At 43.9% G+C, this 26976-nt stretch overlaps 1 protein-coding gene across 1 annotated transcript in view; it reads right to left on the reverse strand.

Annotated features, from left to right (window-relative positions):
- Positions 1–26976, reverse strand: part of LOC135577095 (small conductance calcium-activated potassium channel protein 2-like) — a 99767-nt gene that overhangs the window by 56067 nt on the left and 16724 nt on the right. The window contains exon 3 of the mRNA XM_065044792.1: positions 22982–23400. Coding sequence (XP_064900864.1) covers positions 22982–23400 — 419 coding nt within the window. The remainder of the gene's footprint in view (positions 1–22981; positions 23401–26976) is intronic.

Below are 26976 nucleotides of genomic sequence, written 5' to 3' on the forward strand. Positions count from 1 at the left end.
ACTATGCTGTTGCTGGTCATGATATTGACTTTTTTGTTCTCAGTGCTGGTTTATTTGATCCCTCACCTGCTCCTGGGAGTGCTCCCTCTCTTGCTGTACATCAAACTCCAAGGTTTGTTAATGGTTGCTTATGGATTTTGCTGTTTATCACTTTCTTGTGTTTTGCCTGGGAGAGCTAGGATAAAAGCACTGGCCTGGAGCCTAATCTGGTATTTGGGCTCTGCACTGCTGCTGTTCCAGTACTCTGGGAACCATCTCATGGAGATAATCAGCAATTACACCTTTCTCCTCCTCTGGGAGACACATGGTGGGAAAAATGAAGAATGGCACCTCCCCTTTCTTCTCCACAGAAGATATTTCCTGCCTTGTTGCAATGGCTCTTCAGTTTCTTGAATGTTCCTGCATAACCAGAATGCTCATATTGGTGTGTACAATAAATCTGATTTCAGTTTTTCCTAAAGTTAACCAGCTGCTTGGAAATGCCACATAGGGTTGTGCTCTGAGGCAGTTGAGTTATGGGTGGCAAGGTTCATGGGAGAATTTGGGCAGATACTGAGAGCGATTTTCACCCCCAATGGTCTGGGACTTCACATCCAAACAAGCATAGAATCCTGTTGAAATGGCAGACCACTGGAAGGAATGATACCTTGCCTGTACCAAAGAGACACAAATTCCAGCACTGTGTTTAGGCCTTGCCTACATGTATTGAGCCTGTATCCAGCAACCTCAAAGGGACAAGAGGGTCTCACGACCTGAGGACATACAAATGGACACTGTAGCTAAGCCAGAGACTCAACCCTCAAGTATAACAGTAATTTCTGTAGTCAAGAAAAAAAAATGGAAGCAGAGGTCAACTCAGTAAGGCAGTAAGAAGCTCCTCCTGAGAAGCAGCAGGAAGAAGAATCAGAAGAAGCAGCCTGTTCTGCAGCAAAGCAGCCACAATAACAGGAGATGGAAGAGACAGAAATCATAAACAAGTCGGAAAACACCTGATCCCTATCTGTGGAGGGGGTTTTGGTAGTTAAAGACTTTGTTGATGAATTAGTCAGGCTCAAAGGAATCTCAAGGCCTCTTAGAGAAGCTGAGAACAGAATCTGCTGTGAGAGAGAGGGGCGTTCCTCAATCAGCAGGGTCCTGGCGTGGCGTGAATCATCGGACGTATCATCAGTGAGACTCCAGCACATGGACAGCCCACGATACTCATTTAGCGAATCCATGCTTGGAGCGTGGACACGTGATTAGAATATAGTTGCATATATAAGGAGGCTGGTTTCTATAATAAACGGCTTTAGCGTGATTCACATTGAATTGACTTGTTTTGCTGAGTCCTTATTTCGTTCCAACAAATGGTGACCCTGACGTGATACTCTGAACGGCGTACCACTGAGGTCGGGGAAAAGCCTGGAGCGGCCCAGCCGGAGGCGGATCAGCTGGACTGAGAACCGGGCGGAGGCGTACGGACGTTCCGCATTTTGTTGAAGAAGTCACCGTAAAAGGTGAGCGGCTGGGAGCGGGAGGAGGGAAGAGTGAAGTTATGGGGCAAAATATATCCTCTGAGGAAGAAGCCACAGTTAAACTCCTCCTGCATATTCTCTCTATGAGAGGACTTAAATATGAAGAAAGTAACATCCATAGACTGTTGGTTTGGTGTAGAACTAACAGCTACCTGACAGAAGCTGAAAAAGCTTTAAAAATTGGACTTTGGGATGATATAGGGCAAAAGTTATGGGATAAGATTAGCGATGGAGATAAAGCAGCTAAATCACTAGCGACTACATGGAAGCTTATAATTACCACCTTAAAAGAACTGAAGGCTGAACGGGCTGCGGTTACTGGAATTTTTACAGCGTTGCAGCCTGATAAGAACTCTAAAAATAACTGTGAAGCTTACCCAGTTCGTGTCTTTGATTCCCTTCCTGCCCCAACCCCTGTTGTGCCGTCGGCACCCCCGATGATACAGCAGTCTGGGGCGGGGGAAGGAAAATCACTCAGCAGATGGCCCCCTATACCATCACACGACCCTAAAGAGACTAAGCAGTTCAAGGAACTGGAGTCAGATAATTTGTCAAAAGAACTGGTGAAAGCTGAGAATGCTAAAGTCGTAAATAAGTGTAATATCAGTCCTTTTACTGATTAGTGTCCACCTTTCACAGTATCACAGTATCACAGTATGTTTGGGATTGGAAGGGACCTCAAAAGATCATCTAGTCCAATCCCCCTGCCACAGCAGGAACGCCTAGGTGAGGTCGCACAGGAACATGTCCAGGCGGGTTTTGAATGTCTCCAGAGAAGGAGACTCCACAACCTCCCTGGGCAGCCTGTTCCAGTGCTCTGTCACCCTCACTGAGAAGTTTTTTCTCAAATTTAAGCGGAACCTCTTGTGTTCCAGCTTGATCCCATTACCCCTTGTCCTATCATTGTTGGCCACCGAGAAGAGCCTGGCTCCATCCTCATGGCACTCACCCTTTATATATTTATAAACATTAATGAGGTCCCCCCTTAGTCTCCTCTTCTCCAAACTAAAGAGACCCAGCTCCCTCAGCCTTTCTTCATAAGGGAGGTGCTCCACTCCCTTAATCATCTTCGTTGCCCTACGCTGGACCCTCTCCAGCAGTTCCCTGGCCTTCTTGAACAGAGGGGCCCAGAACTGGACACAATATTCCAAATGGGGTCTCACCAGGGTGGAGTAGAGGGGAAGGAGGACCTCTCTCGATCTACTAGCCACCCCCCTTCTAATACACCCCAGGATGCCATTGGCCTTCCTGGCCACAAGGGCACAGTGCTGGCTCATGGTCATTCTGTTGTCCACCAGGACCCCCAGGTCCCTTTCCCCTACACTGCTCTCTAATATGTAATTTCCCAACCTATACTGGGACCTGGGGTTGTTCCTGCCCAGATGCAGGACTCTACACTTTCCCTTGTTAAATTTCATCAGGTTATTCCCCGCCCAACTCTCCAGCCTGTCCAGGTCCCGCTGGATGGCAGCACAGCCTTCTGGCGTGTCAGCCACACCTCCCAGCTTAGTGTCATCAGCAAACTTGCTGATAGTACACTCTATTCCCTCATCTAAGTCGTTAATGAATATATTGAACAATATTTGCCCCAGCACTGACCCCTGAGGCACTCCACTAGATACTGGCCTCCAACTAGACTCCGCACCATTGACTACCACTCTCTGGCTTCTCTCCTTAAGCCAGTTTGCAACCCACCTCACTACTCTATTGTCTAGACCACAGCTCCTCAACTTAGCTGTGAGGATGCTGTGGGAGACTGTGTCAAAGGCTTTACTGAAGTCAAGGTAGACCACATCCACCGCTCTGCCATCATCCATCCACCTTGTTACATTCTCATAAAAGGCTATGAGGTTGGTCAAGCATGACTTACCCTTGGTAAAGCCATGCTGACTGCCCCTAATAACCCTCTTATCCTTGATATGCCTTGAGATGGCACCAAGGATTAGCTGTTCCATTACTTTCCCAGGGACAGAGGTGAGGCTGACCGGTCTATAATTACCCGGGTCCTCCTTCTTGCCCTTTTTGAAGACCGGAGTGACATTTGCTTTCCTCCAATCCTCGGGCACCTCCCCCGTTTCCCAAGACTTGGCAAAGATGATGGAGAGCGGTCCAGCAATGACTTCAGCCAGCTCCCTCAGCACCCGCGGATGCATCCCATCTGGACCCATGGATTTATGGATGTCCAGACTATTTAATTGCTCCCTAACCCAGTCCTCATCAACTAAAGCAAACTCCTCCATTGACCTGGCTTCATCCGGGGTCTCAGGGGTACAGGCCTCCCCAGGACAGCCTCCGGCAGAGTAGACAGAGACAAAGAAGGCATTCAGTAATTCTGCCTTCTCTGTATCTTCTGCCACCAGGGCACCCACCCCGTTCATTAGTGGGCCTACATTGCCTCTGGTATTAGTTTTATCTGCTATGTATTTGAAAAAGTTCTTTTTGCTGTCCTTGACCCCTCTCGCCAGCTGTAATTCTAAGGAGGCCTTGACTATCCTAGCTGCCTTCCTACATCCTCTAACAGCAGCCTTATATTCTTCCCAAGTGGCCAGCCCCTGCTTCCACGACCTGTAAACTCTCCTTTTCTGCTTGAGCATACCCAACAGATCCCTATTCAACCACGCAGGCCTCCTGGCTCCCTTCCTTGACTTCCTTCGTGTGGGGATGCTCTGATCCTGAGCATGGAAGAAGCAATCTCTGAATGCAATCCAGCTATCTTGGGCCCCTTTTCCTTCAAGCAGTCTTGCCCATGGGATTTCCCCCAGCAATTGCTTGAAAAGGCCAAAGTTAGCCCTGCTCAAGTCCAGGGTTGCAATTCTACTTGCTATTCTGTTCCTGCCACACAAGATGCTGAACTCCTCCATCTCGTGGTCACTGCAACCCAGGCAGCCCTCAACCTTTACTGCTTCAACCAGACCCTCCTTGTTAGTGAGGATGAGATCCAGCAGTGCACCTCTCCTAGTCGGCTCCTCCACCATCTGCATGAGGAAGTTATCATCAATGCACTGGAGGAACCTCCTGGACTGTGGCTGGCTGGCTGAATGGTCCTTCCAGCAAACATCAGGAAAGCTAAAATCCCCCACAACAACCAGGGCCTGTGACTGTGAGGCCACTCTCAACTGCCCATAGAAGGCCTCATCAACTTCCTCAGCCTGATCTGGTGGCCTGTAACAGACGCCCACAACAGTGTCACTCCTGCCAGCCTGCCCCTTGATCCTGACCCATACACTCTCAACTCGCTCGTCATCCACTCCTGGGCAGAATTTAGTGCATTGTAGTTGCTCTCTCACATAGAGAGCAACTCCACCACCACGCCTGGCTGGCCTGTCTTTCCTGAAAAGGACATAACCATCCATGACCACATTCCAGTCATGTGAACTGTCCCACCATGTTTCCGTAATTGCCACCAGATCATAATCTCCCGACCGAACATAGGATTCTAACTCCTCCTGCTTATTCCCCATGCTGCGCGCATTGGTGTACAGGCATTTCAGGGAGCGAGCAGAGCACACCAATTTCTCCCTAGGGGCACAGGAGGCCACCCGGTCCTCATCAGTTTTAGAACACTGCCCCACTGGGACAAGCCCAGCTACAACCCCATCCCCCTTCGAGCCTAGTTTAAAGCTCTCCAAATGAGCCCAGCTAATTCCTGCCCCAGCATCCTTTTGTCCCTGCGAGATAAACCTTACCCGCGTGACGCTGTCCGGACTGGTGACTTATAAAACCAACCATTATCAAAAAATCCAAAGCCCTGCCTGTAGCACCAGTCTTGGAGCCAATCATTTAGACACTGAACTTTCCTATTGCATCCCACATCGTTACTTGAAGATGGAAGGAGTGAAGAGAAGATCACTTGAGCCCCTGAGTCTTTCATCATCCTTCCCAAGACCTTGAAATCGTTCTTCATTCCCCTCAGACTACGGGAAGCAGCTTCCTCCCCATCTGTCTGGAAGACCAGCAGCGGGTAGTAGTCTGTCAGGTGCACCAGTTTGGGGAGCACTCTAGCAATATCCTTGATCCGGGCTCCAGGTAGACTACAAACTTCCCTAAGATGAGGGTCAACTCTGCATATTGGGCCCTCTGTTCCTTTCAGAAGGGAATTTCCTATTACAATCACCCTTCTCTCTTTCTTATCAGAGGCAGTCTTAAGTTGTGAAGTCAACCGCCTCTTCCTATGTGATCTTGTAGGCAGGCTTGGCACCACCTCCTCACCTACCTCTTCTTCAAGATCCAGGGCCTCAAACCTATTATGGAGGGGCACCTGGGGAGACAAAGCAGGCAGGGAGAGGGGCTGCCCGTGACACCGAACCGGAATACACTTCCAACCCTCGTCGTCTTTTAGGTCCCCTACCTCTGCCCGACAGCAACAAGGGCAGGGCCGTCTCCGGACTTCCGCCTCTGTCCGAGAGGGCAGGAGGTCCATCTCCTTTTGGGGGGTACCTCCCTGGGACCTTTCCGACTGGCACGTCAGGGTGTTACTCCACCAGTCGATCTCCCTTTCGCACTCCCTGATGGTCCTCAACATCTCAACCTCCTCCTTAAGTTTCACAACCATGTCGAGCAGGTCTTGCACCTGCTCACACCTCACACAGGTGGACTGTTGGCCTCCCTCCCCCGGCAGCATTTTTCTTGAAAAGTTAAGTATGTGTACGAGTTGCCCTGAGATCAGATAAGAACCATGAAAAACTCAAGCAAAATTAGACCTATGCAATGTAACAGCTATAGATCATTTAGGACAGAACAATGGGGATCCGTTGAAAGGGTCAGGTATCCCACAACTCCTGGAAGAGACACTAATTGACACACCACAACTACAGACACAATAAGTTTCTGAAATCCTGAGGCAGTCAAAGGACCTTGCATATCAAGCTATGAGAGAGGTGTCTGAAACCAACAAAGCAGCCAAATCATTTGCAACTATTAATCAGGGTCCCAATGAGAATTACATGCAATTTATTGACCACCTTCAAGAGGCCATCAGTAAGCAGGTCGAAAACTTAGAAGCTAAAGAAGCACTAGTGTTGAGATTAGCAGTAGAGAATGCTAATGTTTGCTATCAACATGTTATTTACGAGTTTTACAGTACATATTGTGTGCTCTTGTTTATTGCCTCTCTGAAAATCAAGCAGCTTGTCAGGAATGTGAGTTAATTGTTTTACTAGTTGTTTTTAAGTGCGCGGTAAAACCTTCTCCCCACTTTTCCCATTCACGCTGCAAGCAGCCCTGTGCCTTCCTCCCCTCCTCCCCCTCCCTCCTTCCCTCTTCTCAAGGTTTTTACTTGCAAGATGGGGACAGGAATAATTGTTTTCAGTTGTGTTCCTAAAAAAATCAGTATTGGGAGGTGTTTTAAAACTTAGGAAAGCACTCAGAATTACAAGGAAGGAAGATCTTGTTAAATATTGAAATCAGTGTTGGCTGCTGTATAAGTTAAATGATTGGGAAAAGTGTCCGAAGAATAGAATCTTGTTGCGATTAATGTTGATTTTGACGCCAGAAGAGCAGGACAAAACAAATCTCTACAAGAAATCATTAAATCATTTCAGACAGTTTTGCAGGCGGGGCGATTTGAACTTCAACAAGCTGAGAGAGAATTAACTGATAACACACAGGTCAGAAAACTTGTTAAAGTCTGCAAGATGCTTTCCTTATTAACCTGTTCTCTTTGTGGGTATCTGTTTAAGCATGTTGCAATTTTGGTAGGTCTGCGCTATATGGTACGATAAGTTCACAGTCTGTTAAATCATGAGAATCCGTTGACTCAAAATGTGCATTTTGTGATAATACAGAAGATCATGAGTAATTTAATTCTTTACTGCGTGAATGTGATGGTAAAATTTTGCGTTTAGTAGCTGTTATTTTTCTCTCCAGCATGCTACCTTTGTTCCAGCATTCAGACTTGTGCAACTCTGTGACAGGCTGTGTCTCATCTCGGTGTGCTGGATTTGGCTTTTCCATATGCACACCATGTAAAGAATCCTGGTTTTGGAATAACAGCTGTAGCGCACCAGATGAGACACTAAACAAAACAAAACAAAACAGAAAAAACACCTATCCTTGAGTGAACTGTAAGATATGCAGAAAGATTACAGCTGCCAGCCAGGCAAGCAAATTATCAACTCATTGCTGTATAGCAACCTGGAAAACAACCAGGCCTCCAAAGATCCAGATGATGTCCAGTGCATGTGGTCCATGTGTTGGAAATTTGTACCGGAACATACTGACATTGTATGCCAGCACCCTGGCGATAATGGACTGGACAGACATTGAGACACCAAGGGTGGATAAACTGGCCTATCAGCTCCAGCAATTCAAAGAGAATCTCTCTTCTTCCGTGACCCTATGGGTCTATATCTCGGCTGTAGAGAAACTGTCTCAACAGTTCCAGCAATTCAAAGAGAATCTGTCTTCCTCCTTGTCCCTATAGTCCAGCATCTCCGCTATCAAGCGATAGCACATGGAGTCAGCCTTTCTCTGCTCAAGGGAACCATGTATGCATGCCATGTGCCACCCTGTGATTCTAGCTGTGCAGCCACAAGGAGGACATGAGGAAGTGGGACGGTATGCCTACCTCAAACCTAGAAGCCCACTGTGAGGAAAAACAGCAGACAAAAAGGGTCCATCCAGGAAGATGACTGCTCCATTTGCAGTAAAGCAATTCCCCAGACACAGTGTAAGGGCTGATCCTACTTCTGATTCTCATAAAGGGCCTTCTGGTTTGCAGTTGCAGGAGACAGGTAATAAATGCTCTGACCAAGAATAGAGGGGCCCTGCTTCCAGCCAGGTGGAGGAAAGGGATGACTGGGTTAACTGGATTGTATGGATTTGATGGCCTGACACATCAGATCCACAGAAGTATAAGGCTTTGGAAGACACTGGTGCACATACCCTAATGCCATCAGAGACAAGGGCATGAAACCCATCTGGATCTCTGGAGTGACAGGGGGTTCCTGACAGCTGGCTGTCTAGAGGCTGAGGTGAGCTTAACAGAGGACAAGTGGCAAAAGCACCCCATTGTGACTTGCTCAGATGCCCAGTGTATTCTTGGCATAGAGTACATCTGAAGGGTACTTCAAGGACACAAAAGGGTATGGGTGGACCTTTATTGTAGCCACTATGAACACAGAGATTAAACACCTGTCTACCTTGCCTGACCTATCGAAGCATCCTTCTGTTGGGGGATTGTCTACCTGTTGAAGAGCAGGTGTTCACTGCTACCATGACAGTATACTGACAGCAATATCACACCAGCTGAAACTCCCTGAGCTTATGAAACTCCATGAGCTGATTCATCAACTGGAAAGCTAAGGAATGATCAGCAAAACTTGCTCACCCTTTAATAGTCCCATATGGCCAATGCAAAAGTCTGACAGAGGGTGCAAGGTAACAGTGATCTATTGTAGCCTGAATGAGGTCATGCCAACGTTGAGTGTTGCCGTACCGAACATGCTAGAACTCCAATATCAACTGGAGCTGAAGACTGCCAGTTGTATGCTATAACTAATATGCCAGTGACTTTTTCTCGATTCCTTTGGCAGTAGAGTGCAGGCCTCAGTTTGCTTTCAAGTGGAGGAGTGTCCAATACGCTTGGAATCAACTGCCCCAAGATTTTCTAGGTGTTGTGGGTTTCTGGCCAACACATATTCTTAGTTACAGTCAGCTTGTGAGCTCTCTCTATCAAATAACCTAAAAGCAGAACAGTTTTGACTGCGGCCTTGAGCAGTGACAAGATTTTTAAAAGATTAACCAGGAGATAGTTCATGCAGTAGCCCTTAGGTCAGTCCAGAAAGGACCAGATGTGAAAAATGTGCTCTACATCACAGCCAGGGAACATGGCTTCACCTGGAGCCTCTGGTAGAAAGTACTCAGAGAGACTTGAAGTTGACCTCTATGGTTTTGGAGCTGGGGGTATAGAGGATTTGAGACTTGTTACATGCTGAGTAAAAAAAAAAGAGATATTAGCAGCATATGAAGGGGTTCAAATTGCTTCAGTAGTCAGTACAGAAACACAGCTCCTCGTAGCACCATGATTGCATGTGCTGAACTGGATGTTTAAAGGAATGAGGCCTACATGACAAGTAGCAGAAACCATCAAAGGAAAAGGCAAATCAAGTCAGTTTTCAGAAGTGAAAGCCATAAAACTAGCTCTAAAGATTGCTGAAGAAGAAAAGTAGCCAGTAGTCTATCTCTATACTGATTCATGGATGGTGGCTAATGCCCTGTGGGGGGTGGCTACAGCAACGGAAACAGACCAACTGGCAATGCAGAGGTAAACCCATCTGGACTGCCACGTTGTGGCAAGACATCACTGCACAGGTAGAAAACACTGCTATAAGGTAAAGATACATCACGTAAATGCTCACATGCCCAAGAGCTATGCCACTGAAGAACATCAAAACAATGAGCAGGTAGTCCAGGCTGCAAGAATTGAAGTGGCTCAGACAGACCTAGACTGGGAACGTAAGGGTGAGCTACTTGTAGCTCAGCAGGTCCATAAACCATTGGGACGTCTAGGGAGAAATGCAACATACAGATGGGCTTGTGACTGAGGGGTGGACCTGACCATGGAGGTCATCATGCAGGTCACCCATGAATGTTAAACATGTGCTGCAAACAAGAGAGCCACATGAGTACAGTCTCCCTGGAATAGAGAACAATGGCCGAGATATCAATATGTGGAGGCCTGTCAGATCAATTATATTGGACCACTGGCACAAACATGCCAAGGCAAGTGCCATGTGTTCACCATTGTAGAAATGACTGTTGAGTGGCTAGAAATACCTTGCAAACCATGCCACCAATTAAAGCACCAGCTTGGGCCTGGAAAGGCAAGTTCTGCGATAACTCAGTACCCTAGAAAGAATTGAATCAGACAACAGAACTCATTTCTGAAATAATCTCACAGAATCCTGAGCCAATAAACATGGTATTGACTGGATATATCATATCCCTTATCACTCACAAGCCTCTGGAAATATTGAATGATAGAATGGACTGTTAAAGACTATGCTGAAAGCACTGGACACTGGGGCATGGAAGCATTGGGATATAAATTTAGCAAAAGCCACTTGGCTGGTTAACATCAAAGGATCTGCTAACTGCCTTGGTCTTGCCCAAAGCCCCCAAATACTGTGGGAGGAAGAAGAGTCCCCATAGTGCACATAGGGAAGTGGTTGGAAAAGATAGTGTGGGCTGCTCCTCCCTTGGGAAAAAGCAAACCCATTTGTGGGATTGCTTTCACTCAAGGACCCGGGTGTACTTGGTGAGTAATGAGGAAGGACAGGGAAAACTAGTGTGCACCTCAAGGAGGTTTAACCTCAGGAGAAAATAATCCATGATTTGAGATGTATGCTTAGGAAGTACGCTTAGGTTGGTGCAGAAGGAATTACAGTTTTTGCATTGTTGAAATTTGCCATTTGATATTGGAATACATTCTTAAATAAATGTGTCTATGTTATACATCATTTTAATATGCTTTTCTCGCTTTATGTTTTTTTTGCTACTGACTTATTACTTATTGTTTATTTTATATTTATTTTAGACTATGCAAATGATGTTAGACAAAAAGCAAATTCGAGCGATTTTCTTATTCGAGTTCAAAAGGGGTTGTAAAGCAGTGGAAACAACTCTCAACATCAACAACACATTTGGCCCAGGAACTGCTAGCGAACGTACAGTGCAGTGGTGGTTCAAGAAGTTCCACAAAGGAGACAAGAACCTTGAAGATGAGGAGCGCAGCGGCCGGCTATCAGAAGTTGACAACCACCAACTGAGAGCAATCATCAAAGCCAATCCTCTTGCAACTACACAAGAAGTTGCTGAAGAACTGAACGTTGACCATTCTAGGGTCGTTTAGCATTTGAAGCTAATTGGAAAGGTGAAAAAGCTCAATAAGTGGGAGCCTCATAAGCTGAATGAAAATCCAAAAAACTGTCATTTTGAAGTGTCGTCTTATTCTACGCAACAACAATGAACCATTTCTCAATCGGATTGTGACATGCAACAAAAAGTGGATTTTATACAACAGCCAGTGATGACCAGCTCATTGGTTGGACTGAGGAGAACCTCCAAAGCACTTCCAAAAGCCAAACGCGCACCAAAAAAGGTCATGATCACTGTTTGGTGGTCTGCTGCCAGTCTGATCCATCACAGTTTTCTGAATCTCAGCGAAACCATTACATCATATTAACCTGATCTCTCACCAACTGACTACCACTTCTTCAAGGATCTCAACAACTTTTTGCAGGGAAAATGCTTCCACAACCAGCAGGATGTAGAAAATGCTTTCCAAGAGTTCATCAAATCCCAAAGCATAGATTTTTATGCTACAGGAATAAACAAACTGACTTCTCATTGGCAAAAATGTGTTGATTGTAATGGTTCCTATTTTGATTAATAAAGATGTGTTTGAGCCTAGTTGTAATGATTTAAAATTCACAGTCCAAAACTGCAATTACTTTTGCATCAACCTAATAGATCAGAAACCACCTGAACCAACAAAGAATGAGCCTCACAAGGAATAAGGTGAGTGCGGCAGTGACCCAATCCAAACTGGTGACCAAAACAGCGTTGATAACACACTAGTGATTTTGCTATCACTGAGCAGTACTTGCACAGAATCAAGGTAGTCTCTGTTTTTCACTCTGCACCTGCAGCAAATAGGCTAGGGGTGGGAAAGAGATTTGGAGGGGAGACAGCAAGGACAGCTTACGCAAAGCAACCAAAGGGATATTCTGTGACATATAACATCATGCTCAGCAAAAAAACCTGGAGGCTAGTCTTTCTAAAGTAGCTGTTGCTTGGAGACTGGCTGGGCATTGTTCTACTGGTGAGAGATTGTGAGGGACTACCTTTGCACCACTTGATTTCTTTCTTAGTGTTGTGGTTTGTTTGTTTGTCTGTCTATTTTTTTTTCTGCTTCACTTATAAAAATGTCTTTATCCCAACCCACAAGTTTTTCTTTTCCCCTTCTCATTCTCGCCTCCATCCTGCAGTGGGGGATAGTGAGCAAACAGCTTCTGGGTGCTTAGTTGCTAGCTAGAGCCAACCCACCACACAGCTATAGCAACACCAAATCTGATTTAACTCATCAATACAGAGCTCTGCATGACTCAAAGAGTTCTGGCATTGCTTTTTTCCCCCCCAATCTACATTAAGTGTTACGGATTTCAGTCTTCACTTAACAAACCTCACAAAATACAGGTATGAAATATATGGATAAACAGAGAGAAAAGTATTCATGTCATTCAAGACGGCAGAAGAAAACTTATGTATCATATAAGTCCCTTCAGAATATCACATAAGTGATATGACCCATAGGCTTTGGATGAGCTCACAAAAATGACCCAAAGCCACAACGAACATTCTAAAGCTTGTAACTGACTTAAATAAATTTTAAAAAATGCTTACACAAATATGTAAAAGATTTCTTTAATACTCATGTTTGTGTTTTGAACATGACCATTTCTTCTTTGTAGCCACCCTTTAAATACTGGAACATGGTGAGAAGGTCTCCCTGTAGCCTTCTTTTCTCAAGGCTGAACAAATCCATTTCTCTCAGCCTTTCCTCATATGGCAGGCTTCCTAGTCATCTTTGTGGCCCTTCTCTGGACCCTCTCCAGCCTGTCCACACCTTTTTTGTATAGTTGGGACCAAAACTGAACACAGTATTCCAGCTGCGGCCTGACTAACTCTGAGTAGAGTGGGATAATGACTTCTTTGTCTTTGCTGGTGACACCCTTGCTAATGTAGCCCAGAATCCTGTTTGCTTTCTTTGCCACAGCAGCACACTGTTCACTCATATTGAGCTTGTTGTCCACCAGGATCCCCAGGTCCCTTTCCACAGAGCTGCTCCCCAACCAGGTAGATTCCAGCCTGTGCTGCACTCCTAGAATGACATAACATAGCAGAACTAGGTAAAGGTTTTCTTTTCTCCTGTATGCGAGGAAAAGGGAGGGAAGCGGAGGAGGGGAAATTACACAGCAAGGATACTGCTCAATTCCCAGAGAAAACTTTGTGACAAACTAAGCAGTATGAAGGTATTTTTGTCTCACAGATGTAATTTAATTTATCATCATGCAAATTATTATTTTTAATTATTTTTTTCCTCTACAGAAGAACCTGATGTATTGCCTTCCATAAAAAGCAGTAAAGTACAAGCTTACAATCATAAAATTTGTTCTTTATGCCCAAATTTCTCAAAAATATAAACAATTTTGTTAAGAGAGGTTATAAGCAGCTGCCATCTCCAGTACCTCTTGGCCCAGGGATTTGTCCCATCTGGCCACTGGACCCCAGACCAGAGGGTGTCTGCCCCAGGCCAATGGACACAGTTTGTAGGTTCAACCAGTAGTAAAGCTGAGCTTGTAGCCCCGAGACACATACATACACACAAAAAAATACACATAGGAGATTGATACGGCCAGCTACACAGACTACCACAGACAAGGTACTGCCTTCAACAGCACCGACATATAGTACTCACATAAAACATAAGCTTAGACAGCCAAGTCCCCTTCCTCAATGTAGGCCCACTAATGAATGGTGTGGGTGCCCTGGTGGTAGAAGATACAGAGAAGGCAGAATTACTGAATGCCTTCTTTGTCTCTGTCTACTCTGCCGGAGGCTGTCCTGGGGAGCCCTGTACCCCTGAGACCCCGGATGAAGCCAGGTCAATGGAGGAGTTTGCTTTAGTTGATGAGGACTGGGTTAGGGAGCAATTAAATAGTCTGGACATCCATAAATCCATGGGTCCAGATGGGATTCATCCACGGGTGCTGAGGGAGCTGGCTGAAGTCATTGCTGGACCGCTCTCCATCATCTTTGCCAAGTCTTGGGAAACGGGGGAGGTGCCCGAGGATTGGAGAAAAGCAAATGTCACTCCAGTCTTCAAAAAGGGCAAGAAGGAGGACCCGGGTAATTATAGACCGGTCAGCCTCACCTCTGTCCCTGGGAAAGTAATGGAACAGCTAATCCTTGGTGCCATCTCAAGGCATATCAAGGATAAGAGGGTTATTAGGGGCAGTCAGCATGGCTTTACCAAGGGTAAGTCATGCTTGACCAACCTCATAGCCTTTTATGAGAATGTAACAAGGTGGATGGATGATGGCAGAGCGGTGGATGTGGTCTACCTTGACTTCAGTAAAGCCTTTGACACAGTCTCCCACAGCATCCTCACAGCTAAGTTGAGGAGCTGTGGTCTAGACAATAGAGTAGTGAGGTGGGTTGCAAACTGGCTTAAGGAGAGAAGCCAGAGAGTGGTAGTCAATGGTGCGGAGTCTAGTTGGAGGCCAGTATCTAGTGGAGTGCCTCAGGGGTCAGTGCTGGGGCCAATATTGTTCAATATATTCATTAACGACTTAGACGAGGGAATAGAGTGTACTATCAGCAAGTTTGCTGATGACACTAAGCTGGGAGGTGTGGCTGACACACCAGAAGGCTGTGCTGCCATCCAGCGGGACCTGGACAGGCTGGAGAGTTGGGCGGGGAATAACCTGTTGAAATTTAACAAGGGAAAGTGTAGAGTCCTGCATCTGGGCAGGAACAACCCCAGGTCCCAGTATAGGTTGGGAAATTACATATTAGAGAGCAGTGTAGAGGAAAGGGACCTGGGGGTCCTGGTGGACAACAGGATGACCATGAGCCAGCACTGTGCCCTTGTGGCCAGGAAGGTCAATGGCATCCTGGGGTGTATTAGAACGGGGGTGGCTAGTAGATCGAGAGAGGTCCTCCTTCCCCTCTACTCCGCCCTGGTGAGACCACATCTGGAATATTGTGTCCAATTCTGGGCCCCTCAGTTCAAGAAGGACAGGGAACTGCTGGAGAGGGTCCAGCATAGGGCAACGAAGATGATTAAGGGAGTGGAGCACCTCCCTTATGAAGAAAGGCTGAGGGAGCTGGGTCTCTTTAGTTTGGAGAAGAGGAGACTAAGGGGGGACCTCATTAATGTTTATAAATATATAAAGGGTGAGTGCCATGAGGATGGAGGCAGGCTCTTCTCGGTGGCCAACAATGATAGGACAAGGGGTAATGGGATCAAGCTGGAGCACAAGAGGTTCCGCTTAAATTTGAGAAAAAACTTCTTCTCAGTGAGGGTGACAGAGCACTGGAACAGGCTACCCAGGGAGGTTGTGGAGTCTCCTTCTCTGGAGACATTCAAAACCTGCCTGGACATGTCCCTGTGCGACCTCACCTAGGCGTTCCTGCTGTGGCAGGGGGATTGGACTAGATGATCTTTTGAGGTCCCTTCCAATCCCAAACATACTGTGATACTGTGATACTCTTCTTTGGCTGGTAGAGATAGAAGGTCACTAGTGAAGGCACATGCATGACACTCTCCAGATTCACAGCCACTGGTGCTGAGCCCCTCACTTGCCTCACTCGTGCCAGTCCCTCCCAGTAGCTGGCACTTGGGACACACACTGGTCCCATCCTGGGTGCTGGAAAACCTTACTCCCTCCAGCCACTGGCACTAAGACCCCCACTCCAGTTACTGAGACCACAGTCCAGGGTGCCTACACCCTTGGCTTGACTCCAGTCCCTGAAATTATAATTTGAAAGCACCACAAAGAATAGTAAATAAGAACTCATTTTTCATTCTTTGTCTCTCATTTTAAATGAGTAATGACCACAAGCTTATAGGTCAAAGACAGTTTAGTCCATTAGCAAAAAAAAATCCGTACCATTAAAGAAAAACAAGTCATAGATACACTGCAGAATAAGTTTTGTTTGGGAGAAGAAAAGGATAAGACACATAACTGAAGATGTGTGTCCCTCTAGTAGAGCCGGGACCACTTAATACATACGTAGTATTTCTGGAGCTACAGAACATTCATTACAATAATAGACAGACAACACAAATTTAAGACAGAAGAACAACTTCCCTCTGATAGCAGAACTACATTTGAATGTTACCTTTTATAGAACTCAAGAAAATACATGAGTAAAGGTCAAATTACTGGAAAAATAATCTTAGGCTTCTCTAGATTGCAACATCTGAGTTCAAGAAACTGAGCCATGATTCCCTCAAGGGAGAAGAGCACAAAGACTTTCAACTACATTAATCAGAAATCCCTTCAAAACATATTAGGACCTAAAGTCTTAATTTTCCACTCCACCCAGCTACAGTTAATTTATCCTTTACATTTAGGAGCTGTGATCAAAAACAAGTAGGAACAGAGCTGTAGTACAGTCACAAAGATTTCTGCAAAGGATGGTCCACATTTCCTGAATATCTTCCTCAAAGAATAAGAAACCATAACGTAAGTGTACAGAATAACCTTGACTAACCTGATCTCCTTCTATGACAAGGTGACCTGCTTAGTGGATGAGGGAAAGGCTGTGGAAGTTGTCTACCTAGATTTCAGTAAAGCCTTTGACACTCTTTCCCAGAGCATTATCCTGGAGAAACTGGCTGCTCATGGCTTGTACAGGCGTACGCTTTGCTAGGTTAAAAAAAAAAAAAAAAAAAAAAAAATGGTTGGATGGCCAGGTCTAAAGAATTGTGGTAAATGGAGCCAAATCCAGCTGGTGGCTGGTCACGAGTGGTGACCAAGGCTCAGTATTTAGGCCACTTCTCTTTCATACCTATATCAATGATCTGGACAAGAAGATTGAGTGCACCCTCAGAAAGTTGCATATGATACCAAGTTGGGTGGGAGCATTGATCTGCTCAAGGGTAGGAAGGCCATGCAGAGGGATCTGGACCAGCTGGATCAATGGGCTGAGGTAAATTTTATGAGCTTCAACAAGGCCAAGTGCCAGGTCCTGCATTTGGGTCACAACAACCCCATGCAATGATACAGGCTTGGGGAAGAGTGGCTTGAAAGCTACCTAGCAGAAAAGGACCTGGGGGTGTTGGTCAGCATTCAGCTGAATATGAGGCAGCAGTGTGCCCAGGTGGCCAAGAAGGCCAACAGCATCCTGGCTCGTATCATAAACAGTGTGGCCAGCAGGACTAGGGAAGTGATCCTTCCCCTGTACTCGGCACTGGCGAGGCCGTTTCTTGAATACTGTGTTCAGATTTGGGCCCCTCATCATAAGAAAGACATTGAGGTACTGGAGAGGGTTCAGAAAAGGGCAACAAAGGTGGTGAAAGGTCTGGAGCACAACTCTTATGAGGAGCAGCTGAGGGAACTGGGGCTGTTTAGCCTTGAGAAAAGGAGGCTGACGGGAGACCTTATCGCTGTCTACAGCTACCTGAAAGGAAGTTGTGGAGAGGAGGGTGTCAGTCTCTTTTCCCAAGTAGCAAGCAATGGGACGAGAGGAAATAGCCTCATGTTGCGCCAGGGGAGTTTTAGATCAGATATTTGGAATTTTTTTCACTGAAAGGGTTGTCAGGCATTGCAACAGGCTCCCCAGGGAAGTGATTGATCAACAATCATATTAGTTTCCCCATCTCGAACACATGGATCTTTATCAATGACTCTCATGTCTCAGAAATTGCCTTTGGTTGTTGCATTTGGCTGCTTCTGAATGTCTGATTTCATAGCAGTGGTTAAGATTTAGTGCTGCTGCTCCAGTATTGGAAGTGCTAAATCTGCCTTTCATGTGCATTTTTGTGGAATGGCTTGAAGGATGGAACACTCACCTGATGTTTCAAAATCCAGTCTCTTTGCATCCTTAAGTTATTCTTAGCTTTATGGTTTGGTGGCAGAGAACACCATCAAGGAAAATGTACAGAGAAATTATTTAGGCCACATTAGAAGACGTGAGGAAAGAAAACTCTCATAGAATCATGTAATGGTTTGGGTTGGAAGGGACCTCAAAGATCATCTAGTTCCAACTCCTCTGCCACGGACAGGGACACCTTCCATTAGACCAGGTTGCTCAAAGCCCCATCCAACCTGGCCTTGAACACTTCCAGGGATGGGGCATCCACAATTTCTCTGGGCAACCTATTCCAGTGCCTCACCACCCTCACGGTGAAGAATTTCTGCCTTATATCTAATCTAATTCTACCCTCTTTCAGTTTAAAGCCATTACCCCTTGTCCTATCACTACATGTCCTTGTAAAAAGTCTCTCTCCAGCTTTCTTACAGGCTCCCTTTTAGGTACCAGAAGGCTCCTATAGGGAGCTCCCACCCAACTCGGTATCATATGCAACTTACTGAGGGTGCACTCAATCCTCTTGTCCAGATCATTGATATAGAGTGGAGTGATATAGATATGAAAGAGAAGCGGCCTGAATACTGAGCCTTGGTCACCACTCATGACCAGCCACCAGCTCCCCAAAGCCTTCTCTTCTCCAGGCTGAACAACCCAAACTCTAAGAGCCTGTCTTCATGGGAGAGGTGCTCCAGCCCTCTGACCATCTTCATGGCCCTCCTCTGGACTTACTCCAACAGGTCCATGTCCCTCTTACGTTGGGGGCCCTAGAGCTGAACACAATACTCTAGGTGGGGTCTCAGGAGAGCAGAGTAGAGGGGGAGAATCACCTCCCTCAACCTGCTGGTCACACTCCTTTTGATATAGCCCAATTTGGCCAGCGCATAAATCTAGTGACGAGTGGCGACTAACAGTAGACTACTGTGGCCTGAATGAAATTATGCCACCACTGAGTGCTGCTGTGCCTGACATGTAAGAACTGCAATTTGAACTGGAGTCGAAGGCAGCTCAGTGGTATGCCACAACTGACATTGCTAATGTGTTTTTCTCTATTCCTTTAGCAGCAGAGTGCAGGCCACAGTTGGCTTTCACCTGGAGGAGCATCCAGTACGTGTGGAATCACTTGCCCCAGGGGTGGAAACACAGCCCTACCATCTGCCATGGACTGATCCAAACCATGCTGGAACACGGTAAAGCTCCAGAACACCCAGAGTATACACTGATGACATCATCATATGGGGTGACACAGCAAAAGAAGTTTTAAAGAAAGGTGAGAGAATAATTCAGATTCTTCTGAATGCCAGTTCTGCCATAAAACAAAGCAAGGTCAAGGGACCTGCACGAGAGATCCAGTTTTTAGGAATAAAATGGCAAGATGGGCGTTGCCAGATCCCAATGGATGTGATCAACAAAACTGCAGCTATGTCTCCACCTACTAATAAAAAGGAAACACAAACTTTTTTGGGCGTTGTAGGTTTTGGGAGAACGCATATTCCTGATTACAGTCAGATTGTGAGCCCTCTCTATCGAATGACTTGGAAAAAGAACCATTCTGAGTGGGGTCCTGAACAAAGACAAGCCTTTGAACAAATTAAACATGAGATAACTCATGTAGTTGCCCGTGGGACTGTCCAGACAGAACGAGATGTTAAAAATGTGCTCTACACTGCAGCCGGAGATAATGTCTCTGAGAAGACACCAGAAGCTGCCCCCATATCGGATAGAGCCAGTTCCAGCCAGCTCCAAGATGGACCTGCTGCTGGCCAAAGCTGAGCCCATAAGCGATGCTGTTGGTGCCTCTCTGATAACATATTTAAGGAAGGGTAAAAAATGCTGCACAGCAACTGTGAGAGAGAGAAAATGTGAGAGAAAGAACTACACAGACACCAAGGTCAGTGAAGAAGGAGGGGGAGGAGGTGCTCTCGGTGCCAGAGCAAGGATTCCCCTATAGACCATGGAGAAGACCATGGTGAAGCAGGCTGTCCCCCTGCAGCCCATGGAGGACCCCACACCAGAGCAGGTATCCACACTGCAGCCCATTTAGAGCCTACACCGGAGCAGGCTCCTGGCAAGAACTGCAGGATGTGGAGAGGAGCCCATGCCAGAGCAGGTTTTCTGGCAGGACCGGTGACCCTGTGGGAGACTCATGCTGGAGCAGTCCGTTCCTGAAGGACTGCAGCCCGTGAAAAGGACCCATGCTGGAGCAGTTTGTGAAGAACTGCAATCTGTGGGAAGGACCCACGATAGGGCACTTTGTGAAGGACTGTATCCCATGGGAGGGACCCCATGTTGGAGCAGAGGAACAGCATGAGGAGGAAGGAGTGGCAGAGACAAAGCATTATGAACTGACTGCATCCCCCATTTCCCAACCCCCCTGCACTGCTCAGTGGGGGAGGAAGAGGAAGTGTCAAGAGTGAAGTTGAGCCTAGGAAGAAGGGGGTAGGGGAAAGGTGTTTTTTAGTTTTGTCTTTGTTCCTCACTGTCCTACTGGTTTTTTAATTGGCAATAAATTAAATCCATCTTCCCCAAGTCTGTTTTGCCCATGACAGTAACTGCTGAGTGATCTCCCTGTCCTTATGTTGACTCACAAGGTTTTTTGTCATATTTTCTTCCCCCCGTCCTGCTGAGGAGGGGGAGTGATAGAGTAGCTTGGGGGGCACCTGGCAGCCAGACAACGTCAACCCACCCTTAGAATGTTCCTTCTGTCCCAGGTATTGGAAATATTTTGAAACTATAATATGTCACTGTTAACATTTTCAGAACATGATTAGTCTTGCCATAACATAATTGAACAACACAGACACTAAGCATGTACTGTAACAAACTGCATTCCACAATTCTGGCAATATTAACAATAAAAGCAGCAATGTCAAGATAATATCTACATTCAGTTTATAAGATAAGCTATTTTTCTCCGTAAGAAATTGAGAAGTAATGCAATTAATAACTTGCAAAAGTAACCTGACCGTAACAGTCAGCTTGCATTTTAACTGCTGATTTATATCAGCTAGCTGTCACAAATAACTCCCCTAAACAGTTTCCAAAGTGGGCAAACAGGGAAAGGAAGAGGAAAAACAACATGTCTGTTTCTCACTTTATCTTTCCCTAGCCTTTCTCCCTCTCTAGGTTTTTCTCTCTCTCACCTTTTCATTCACTCTCACACTCATGTTCTTGCTTTTGCTTTCTCCCTCTCTTGCTGTCTCCCTCAACTTCGTTGCCTCTTCCTTTCTTGCTCTCTCTTTCCCTAGCTTTTGCTCTTGCTCTCTCATGGTTTCTTGCTTTTTTGCTCCTCGCATTCTCTCTTGCTTTCTCCCACTCAGTCTCTGGCTTTTGCCCCGAGCTTTCTCAGTATTTCTCTCTCTCCCATTTTTTTCTCTCTTCAACTCGCTTTGCCTCTTGTGTGCTTTCTCATGCTTTCTCTCCCTCTCTCACACACTCTTGCTTTTGCTGTCTCTCTTGGTTAGTCTGTCTGCTCTCCCTCTTCCCACCTTTCTCTTTCTCAATATTTCTCCCTCCCTATCTTACTTTCTCTGTCCTTCTAACTATTTATCTTTCCTTTACTAGCTCTCTTTTCCATTCCTCTTTTTCCTCTCTTTCACTCTACCTCTCTCTTCCCCTATTCTCTTTCTCCCCATTTCTCTTTTTCTCTCCCTCTTTTTTCTCTTTCTCCCCCCTTCTCTAAGTTTCCCTTTCTCCTTCTTTGTCTCTCTGTTGCTCTATTTCTTTTTCTCTTTTTTAATCTCTCTCACCCTCTCTCTCTTTTCCCCTCTGTTTTTATCGCGCGCTCTCTCTCTCCCTCCCTCCCCCCATTTCTCTTTGCCTCTGTTGTGTGTTCACCCCGATAGGCAGCTAAGCCCCACACAGCTGCTCACTCAGTCCCCCCCAGTGGGAGGGGGTAAAAGTGAGAAAATGCATGGGTTAAGATAAGGATAGTGTAATAAGGAAAGCAAAAGCTGTATGCACAAGCAAAGCAAAATAAAGAATTCATTCACTACTCCCCATCTTACTTTTCCAGAAAAGCAGGGCTTCATCAAGTGTAATGGTTACTTGGGAAGATAAATGTCATATCTCCAAACTTCTCCCCTTCCTCCTTCTTTCCCACATCTTTTATTGCTGAGCATGATGGTATTTGGTATGGAATATCCCTTTGGTCAGCTGTCCTGGCTGTGTCCCCTCCCAATCTCTTGTGCACCCCCAGTCTACTCACTGGGGGTGGGCAGAGCGAGAAACAGAGGTCTTGATGCTGTATAAGCACTGTTCAGCACTAGCTAAAACATCGGTGTGCTATCAACACTATTTTGGTCACAAATCCATACGAGCTACCACAAAGAAAATTAATTTTGTCCCAGTCTAAACCAGTACATCACCCTTTCTTGATTTTGCCAACTTCCTGACAATATTTTTTTTTTTTTTTTTAAAGAAACAATACAATAAAAGTCTAATTGAAAAGATACATTTTTCCATTGGAATTTTCCATAGCTATTTTATCTACATGACTCTCAATAAATTTAACTCGCAAACACAATAAATGAAAGCTGTTATCAATACAGAATATCAACAACTGTAACTGTTGTTAAAAGACATTTTATGGTATCCCACTGTGTTTCAGCCAAGTTAAATGAAAACATTGAAATCGACTTGCAATACTACAATAAGCGTTATGGCACAAACTTCTCTACATAAGTCCTTCAGATTAAAAGGCAAAGCATTCCTGACAATCTGTGACGGAGTGAAATCCAACCAGCACTCAACATATTAAAGACCAGGAAGCTCCATGCCATTAAATATTTAGGTCCTTCAAATACAAAACCAAAGCAGCAAAACAAGACAGACAGACAGACCCCACCAACCAAACAGAACAACCTTACCTTTCACAAGCTCGGACAGTCCACGCAGCAATTATCCATAATGAGATACTAAAAACCAACAGTACGGTTCCTGGACATATTGTCATTAAAGTCTTCATAACAAAACGGGTATTGAAGTTTATCTTATTTAACGCTCCAATGCTTCTAGATGATGCATCAGTGAAGAGCTTGCTATGTAAAAGCATAACTCTGGCAATAAGATACAGCCTTAAGAACATTGGTATAGATAAAATAATATCCACATCAGCTGTTGTTGTGGATGGAGCATAAGAAAAGGCAAGCCGGGCTGTCCATGTGAATGTATAGTTCCCAGGTATGGGATGTATAGCACATACAAGTATTTCCAAGCAGATAAAGAAAATGCGCTCATAAGTCATGGCTATTCTCCAGTCATCTGCTCCATTGTCCACCATGAATAACTGAAATGATAAAATATAAGGTTAATTTTAGTATGCCATTAACAAACCTTGTTATAATTCCATTTTAAAATACCATTGTTTTCAGAGCTGCTAATGACCACTAAAACCAAAATAAATATGTCACTTCAGCAAATGACATTACTAAGTCACTACTAAGAAAATGTCATTTTGGTTAAGCCAAAAATAATGTTTTGGTGAACCATTTTTAAAACCCTATATGAAACTGAATTTCCATATACTATTTACTAAGATTTTTTTTTTTTTCCCCTCTAATTTTTGTTTAGTTGTCATTGTTGATAATACTCCATGCCAATTTAAACCTCATCCCTGCAAAATCAATTGCTTATTCCAAGTTCATAGAATTAAGAAGAACTTAAGAAAGGTTTTTCAGGATGGAAATCTAAATCACAAATTGAAAATACTTTCTACGGTACAATATTAAGACTTCTTTAGAGCATATCAATGCTTCAGGCTGGAGAAATTATAGCTGCAGTAGAACTATTCAAGCTCTCGTCAAACTTCAGGTATGAATATAGACCAAAACAGGCTACAAAATCACCCAAAAAACTACATAAAGACCCTAAAAGATAACCCATAGTGAAAAATCAGTTCAACTGTACCTCAACTACTAGCAATACCTGAACTGGCTGTTTTAAAGCTAGGTCGACCATGTCTAAATGAACTGTAGTTACACCCTCAAAAAAAGAAAAGCAGAGGCCTGCAAACACCAGAGCTGCCTAGGCAGCCAGGTGAGATCTATTAGTAGCTGAAAATTAAATACACATGTATGTAGGTCCTTGCAGAATCAAAGCCTTCAGTTTACCACTCAGGAAGAAAAGTAATAAAACACTTCACACTGTTTGGTAAATGTTGTTCCTGAAGATTTACTAACTAAATACTTAATTAAACGATATTTGTTGCTAGTAGAGAGTAGGGATATGCAAGGTAACTTTTCAAAAAAGGAAAATAATCCATAACGACAAAGAACATACAATCTCAGCAACAGGAGATGACCTTCACACCACTTCAGGTCTGAATCTAGACAAGGCTGTTCAGTAAATATGTAATCGGAAACAAAAAACTTTTGCAGGATTTTTTAAAACTAGATTATTCAAAAACTTAGAAGTAATTTAAGGGGTGAGAAGGTGAAATACACAAAGAATGTCCTTCTGAATATAAGAAAAGTATTTCCGGCATGCTGCACACCATATATAGGGCCAAACAAGCAATTCCTCATCTGCATTGCTTTTTGCCCCTTTCCATCCTTCAAAAGTTTAGAAATGCAAGCCTGAACTCTCAGTTCAAAAACAAAAAAAGCCCTAACCCAAATTATTTTACTCTTCTTTTTTTATTTTTTTTTTCTTTTATTCTCCTTCACGTTCCTTCTCTTTATCTTAGGTATAGTTCTTACCTCCACTGCAATACTATTAAAGCAAAAGAAACATAATGTTGAATTAAGCTAAAGAAACACACTCGGTGAATTCAATGTATGCAACATGAGCACATACACTTTCTTTTGCCTGTGGTCTTTCTGAAGACTTTGTATGCTAGATATAAAGATGAAATTCATACTGGCAGGAAGGTAAATCTATCTATTTATATATTACCAAAAGGCAGTTGGTTTGCACTTAGCAAATGTATTATTTGATATAAAGGGCCAAACTTTCAAAATACAGTGAGGCTCAAGTGCATTTGATTCTTGTCATTAGCCTGTAAATTCTGTCAGTCAGATCACACAAATGGCAAAACAGCTGTAAAGAGGTCCAGGTATTTAGAGCACCCAGAATACCAATGAATAGTAACCAGTTTAGCTGATTATGTGGTAGATAATATCAAATCCCTCAAATGTTGTGGGGTTTTTCTGAAGAAAAGAATAAACTAATGACATGGCTGACCATTTCAGTTCTCAGATACATATCAAATACATGTTAAATCAGCAGTGTTTTCATATTTCATTTGAAGTTACAGAATATGCCAGAAAAGCAATGGTCTTTTGTCCTCCCTTTTTACCTACCGTCTTCACAGATTTCAAAATGAATACTGTATGCAGAAAGGCAATTAAAGAAAAATGATACCTTAAGTATTGATTTGATTCAAAAGATGAGAATAGAGGAATGTTGAGTTAAACTTAAACATCAAAATATGATCTTACAATTTTCATAAAAGAAAATTATAATTAATCACTTTTTAAAAAACTTTAGGATGGATATCATTATGAAATATATACTTAAGAACATATTCAGTTGTCAGCAGAAGAAATCCTAATATGCTACAAAGAAAGAAGTTTCTCAGTAGTGCTAAGTGGAATGGGTTATGTTTCCAGGCACAGAAAATCCTTATCAACTCAACTTGACTTCGGCTAAGCCAATTGCTTCTAAGAAAAATAATATTTGAAAGTGATAATGTCTTCAGCTGTCACATAATGAGATTTAGGAGGTGAAAACACAGAAGGTAGAAAGCACCAGAAGCCATAGAGGACCACAGAACTAGTACAAATATTCCTATTTAAAAAAAATAGTAACATTTCAAACCCATATTATGAGCTAAATTTCCATACAAATCTGTGTCTCTAAATTCAGTCCATGAAATACAGGAATATCAAACATTCTGGAACAAAATAGGCTGTGGATAACAAGTCAGTTGGGGTATACTGAAAATAGAAATTAGTACAGGATTTCATGTACATTTTATATGCTTGCAATTATGCAACCTACTAGATGCAATTGTTAATTTTTAATTTGGAAAATGCAATGGTATTTGCGTGTTCCTGCTTGCTTGGTTGTGTACATTTACTATTCAGAAAGCAAGAAGGGAAAATGAATGAAGGAGAGAAAGAACAGCTCAACGGCACAATTTAAAGTGGAGGGGTGTGTGTATATTTTTTTATATTTTTATATATGTGTGTGTGTATATATATATATATATATACCACCCTCTCAGCTGCTTTCAGTCAATTCTGTTATAACAACCATGCATTCATTTTAAGACGTTACTCCCCATTCAAATGGGGAATGATACTGTCAATAAAAAGAGAACAAGCTCTTCCTATAAAATTGAGTCCTGCAGCCTATGCAGAAGGCCCAACTCCAGTCAAGGTCAAAGATGCTATGCCTGCTCATAGCTTTCAAATTTCTTATTAATTACTAGTCTAACATTGAAATCTAATTTATGTTCTTCATCAGTGTTCTATAAAGCTTCTTCAAATACAGAACTACCATCTGTTTTTACTAAGCCTGCACTCTGTAAGACAAATTAAAAAAAAAAAGTTGTTTCCATCTGAAAATATATAATTCATTTCCAACATATGGTATGTAAAAATAAGACATGAATCTTAAACTATAAATAAACTTCTAACACCACACAGTATAAATGTAAAAATAGATAGCACAACATAGATATTAATGGGCATTTGTGTATTTACTTAACGATTTGTGTTAAATTCATATAACACCAGATTTGAAAAAGAGAAACAAATTCAGAGTAGACAGATTGCACGCAATGACAACTTAGATCAGATACTCCCTGAAGCTACTTAAAAGAAGAGAAATTAATTCTGTAAATCATTAGTATATCAAA

Source organism: Columba livia, chromosome W (genome assembly GCF_036013475.1).
Source record: "Columba livia isolate bColLiv1 breed racing homer chromosome W, bColLiv1.pat.W.v2, whole genome shotgun sequence".
Lineage (NCBI taxonomy): Eukaryota > Metazoa > Chordata > Aves > Columbiformes > Columbidae > Columba > Columba livia.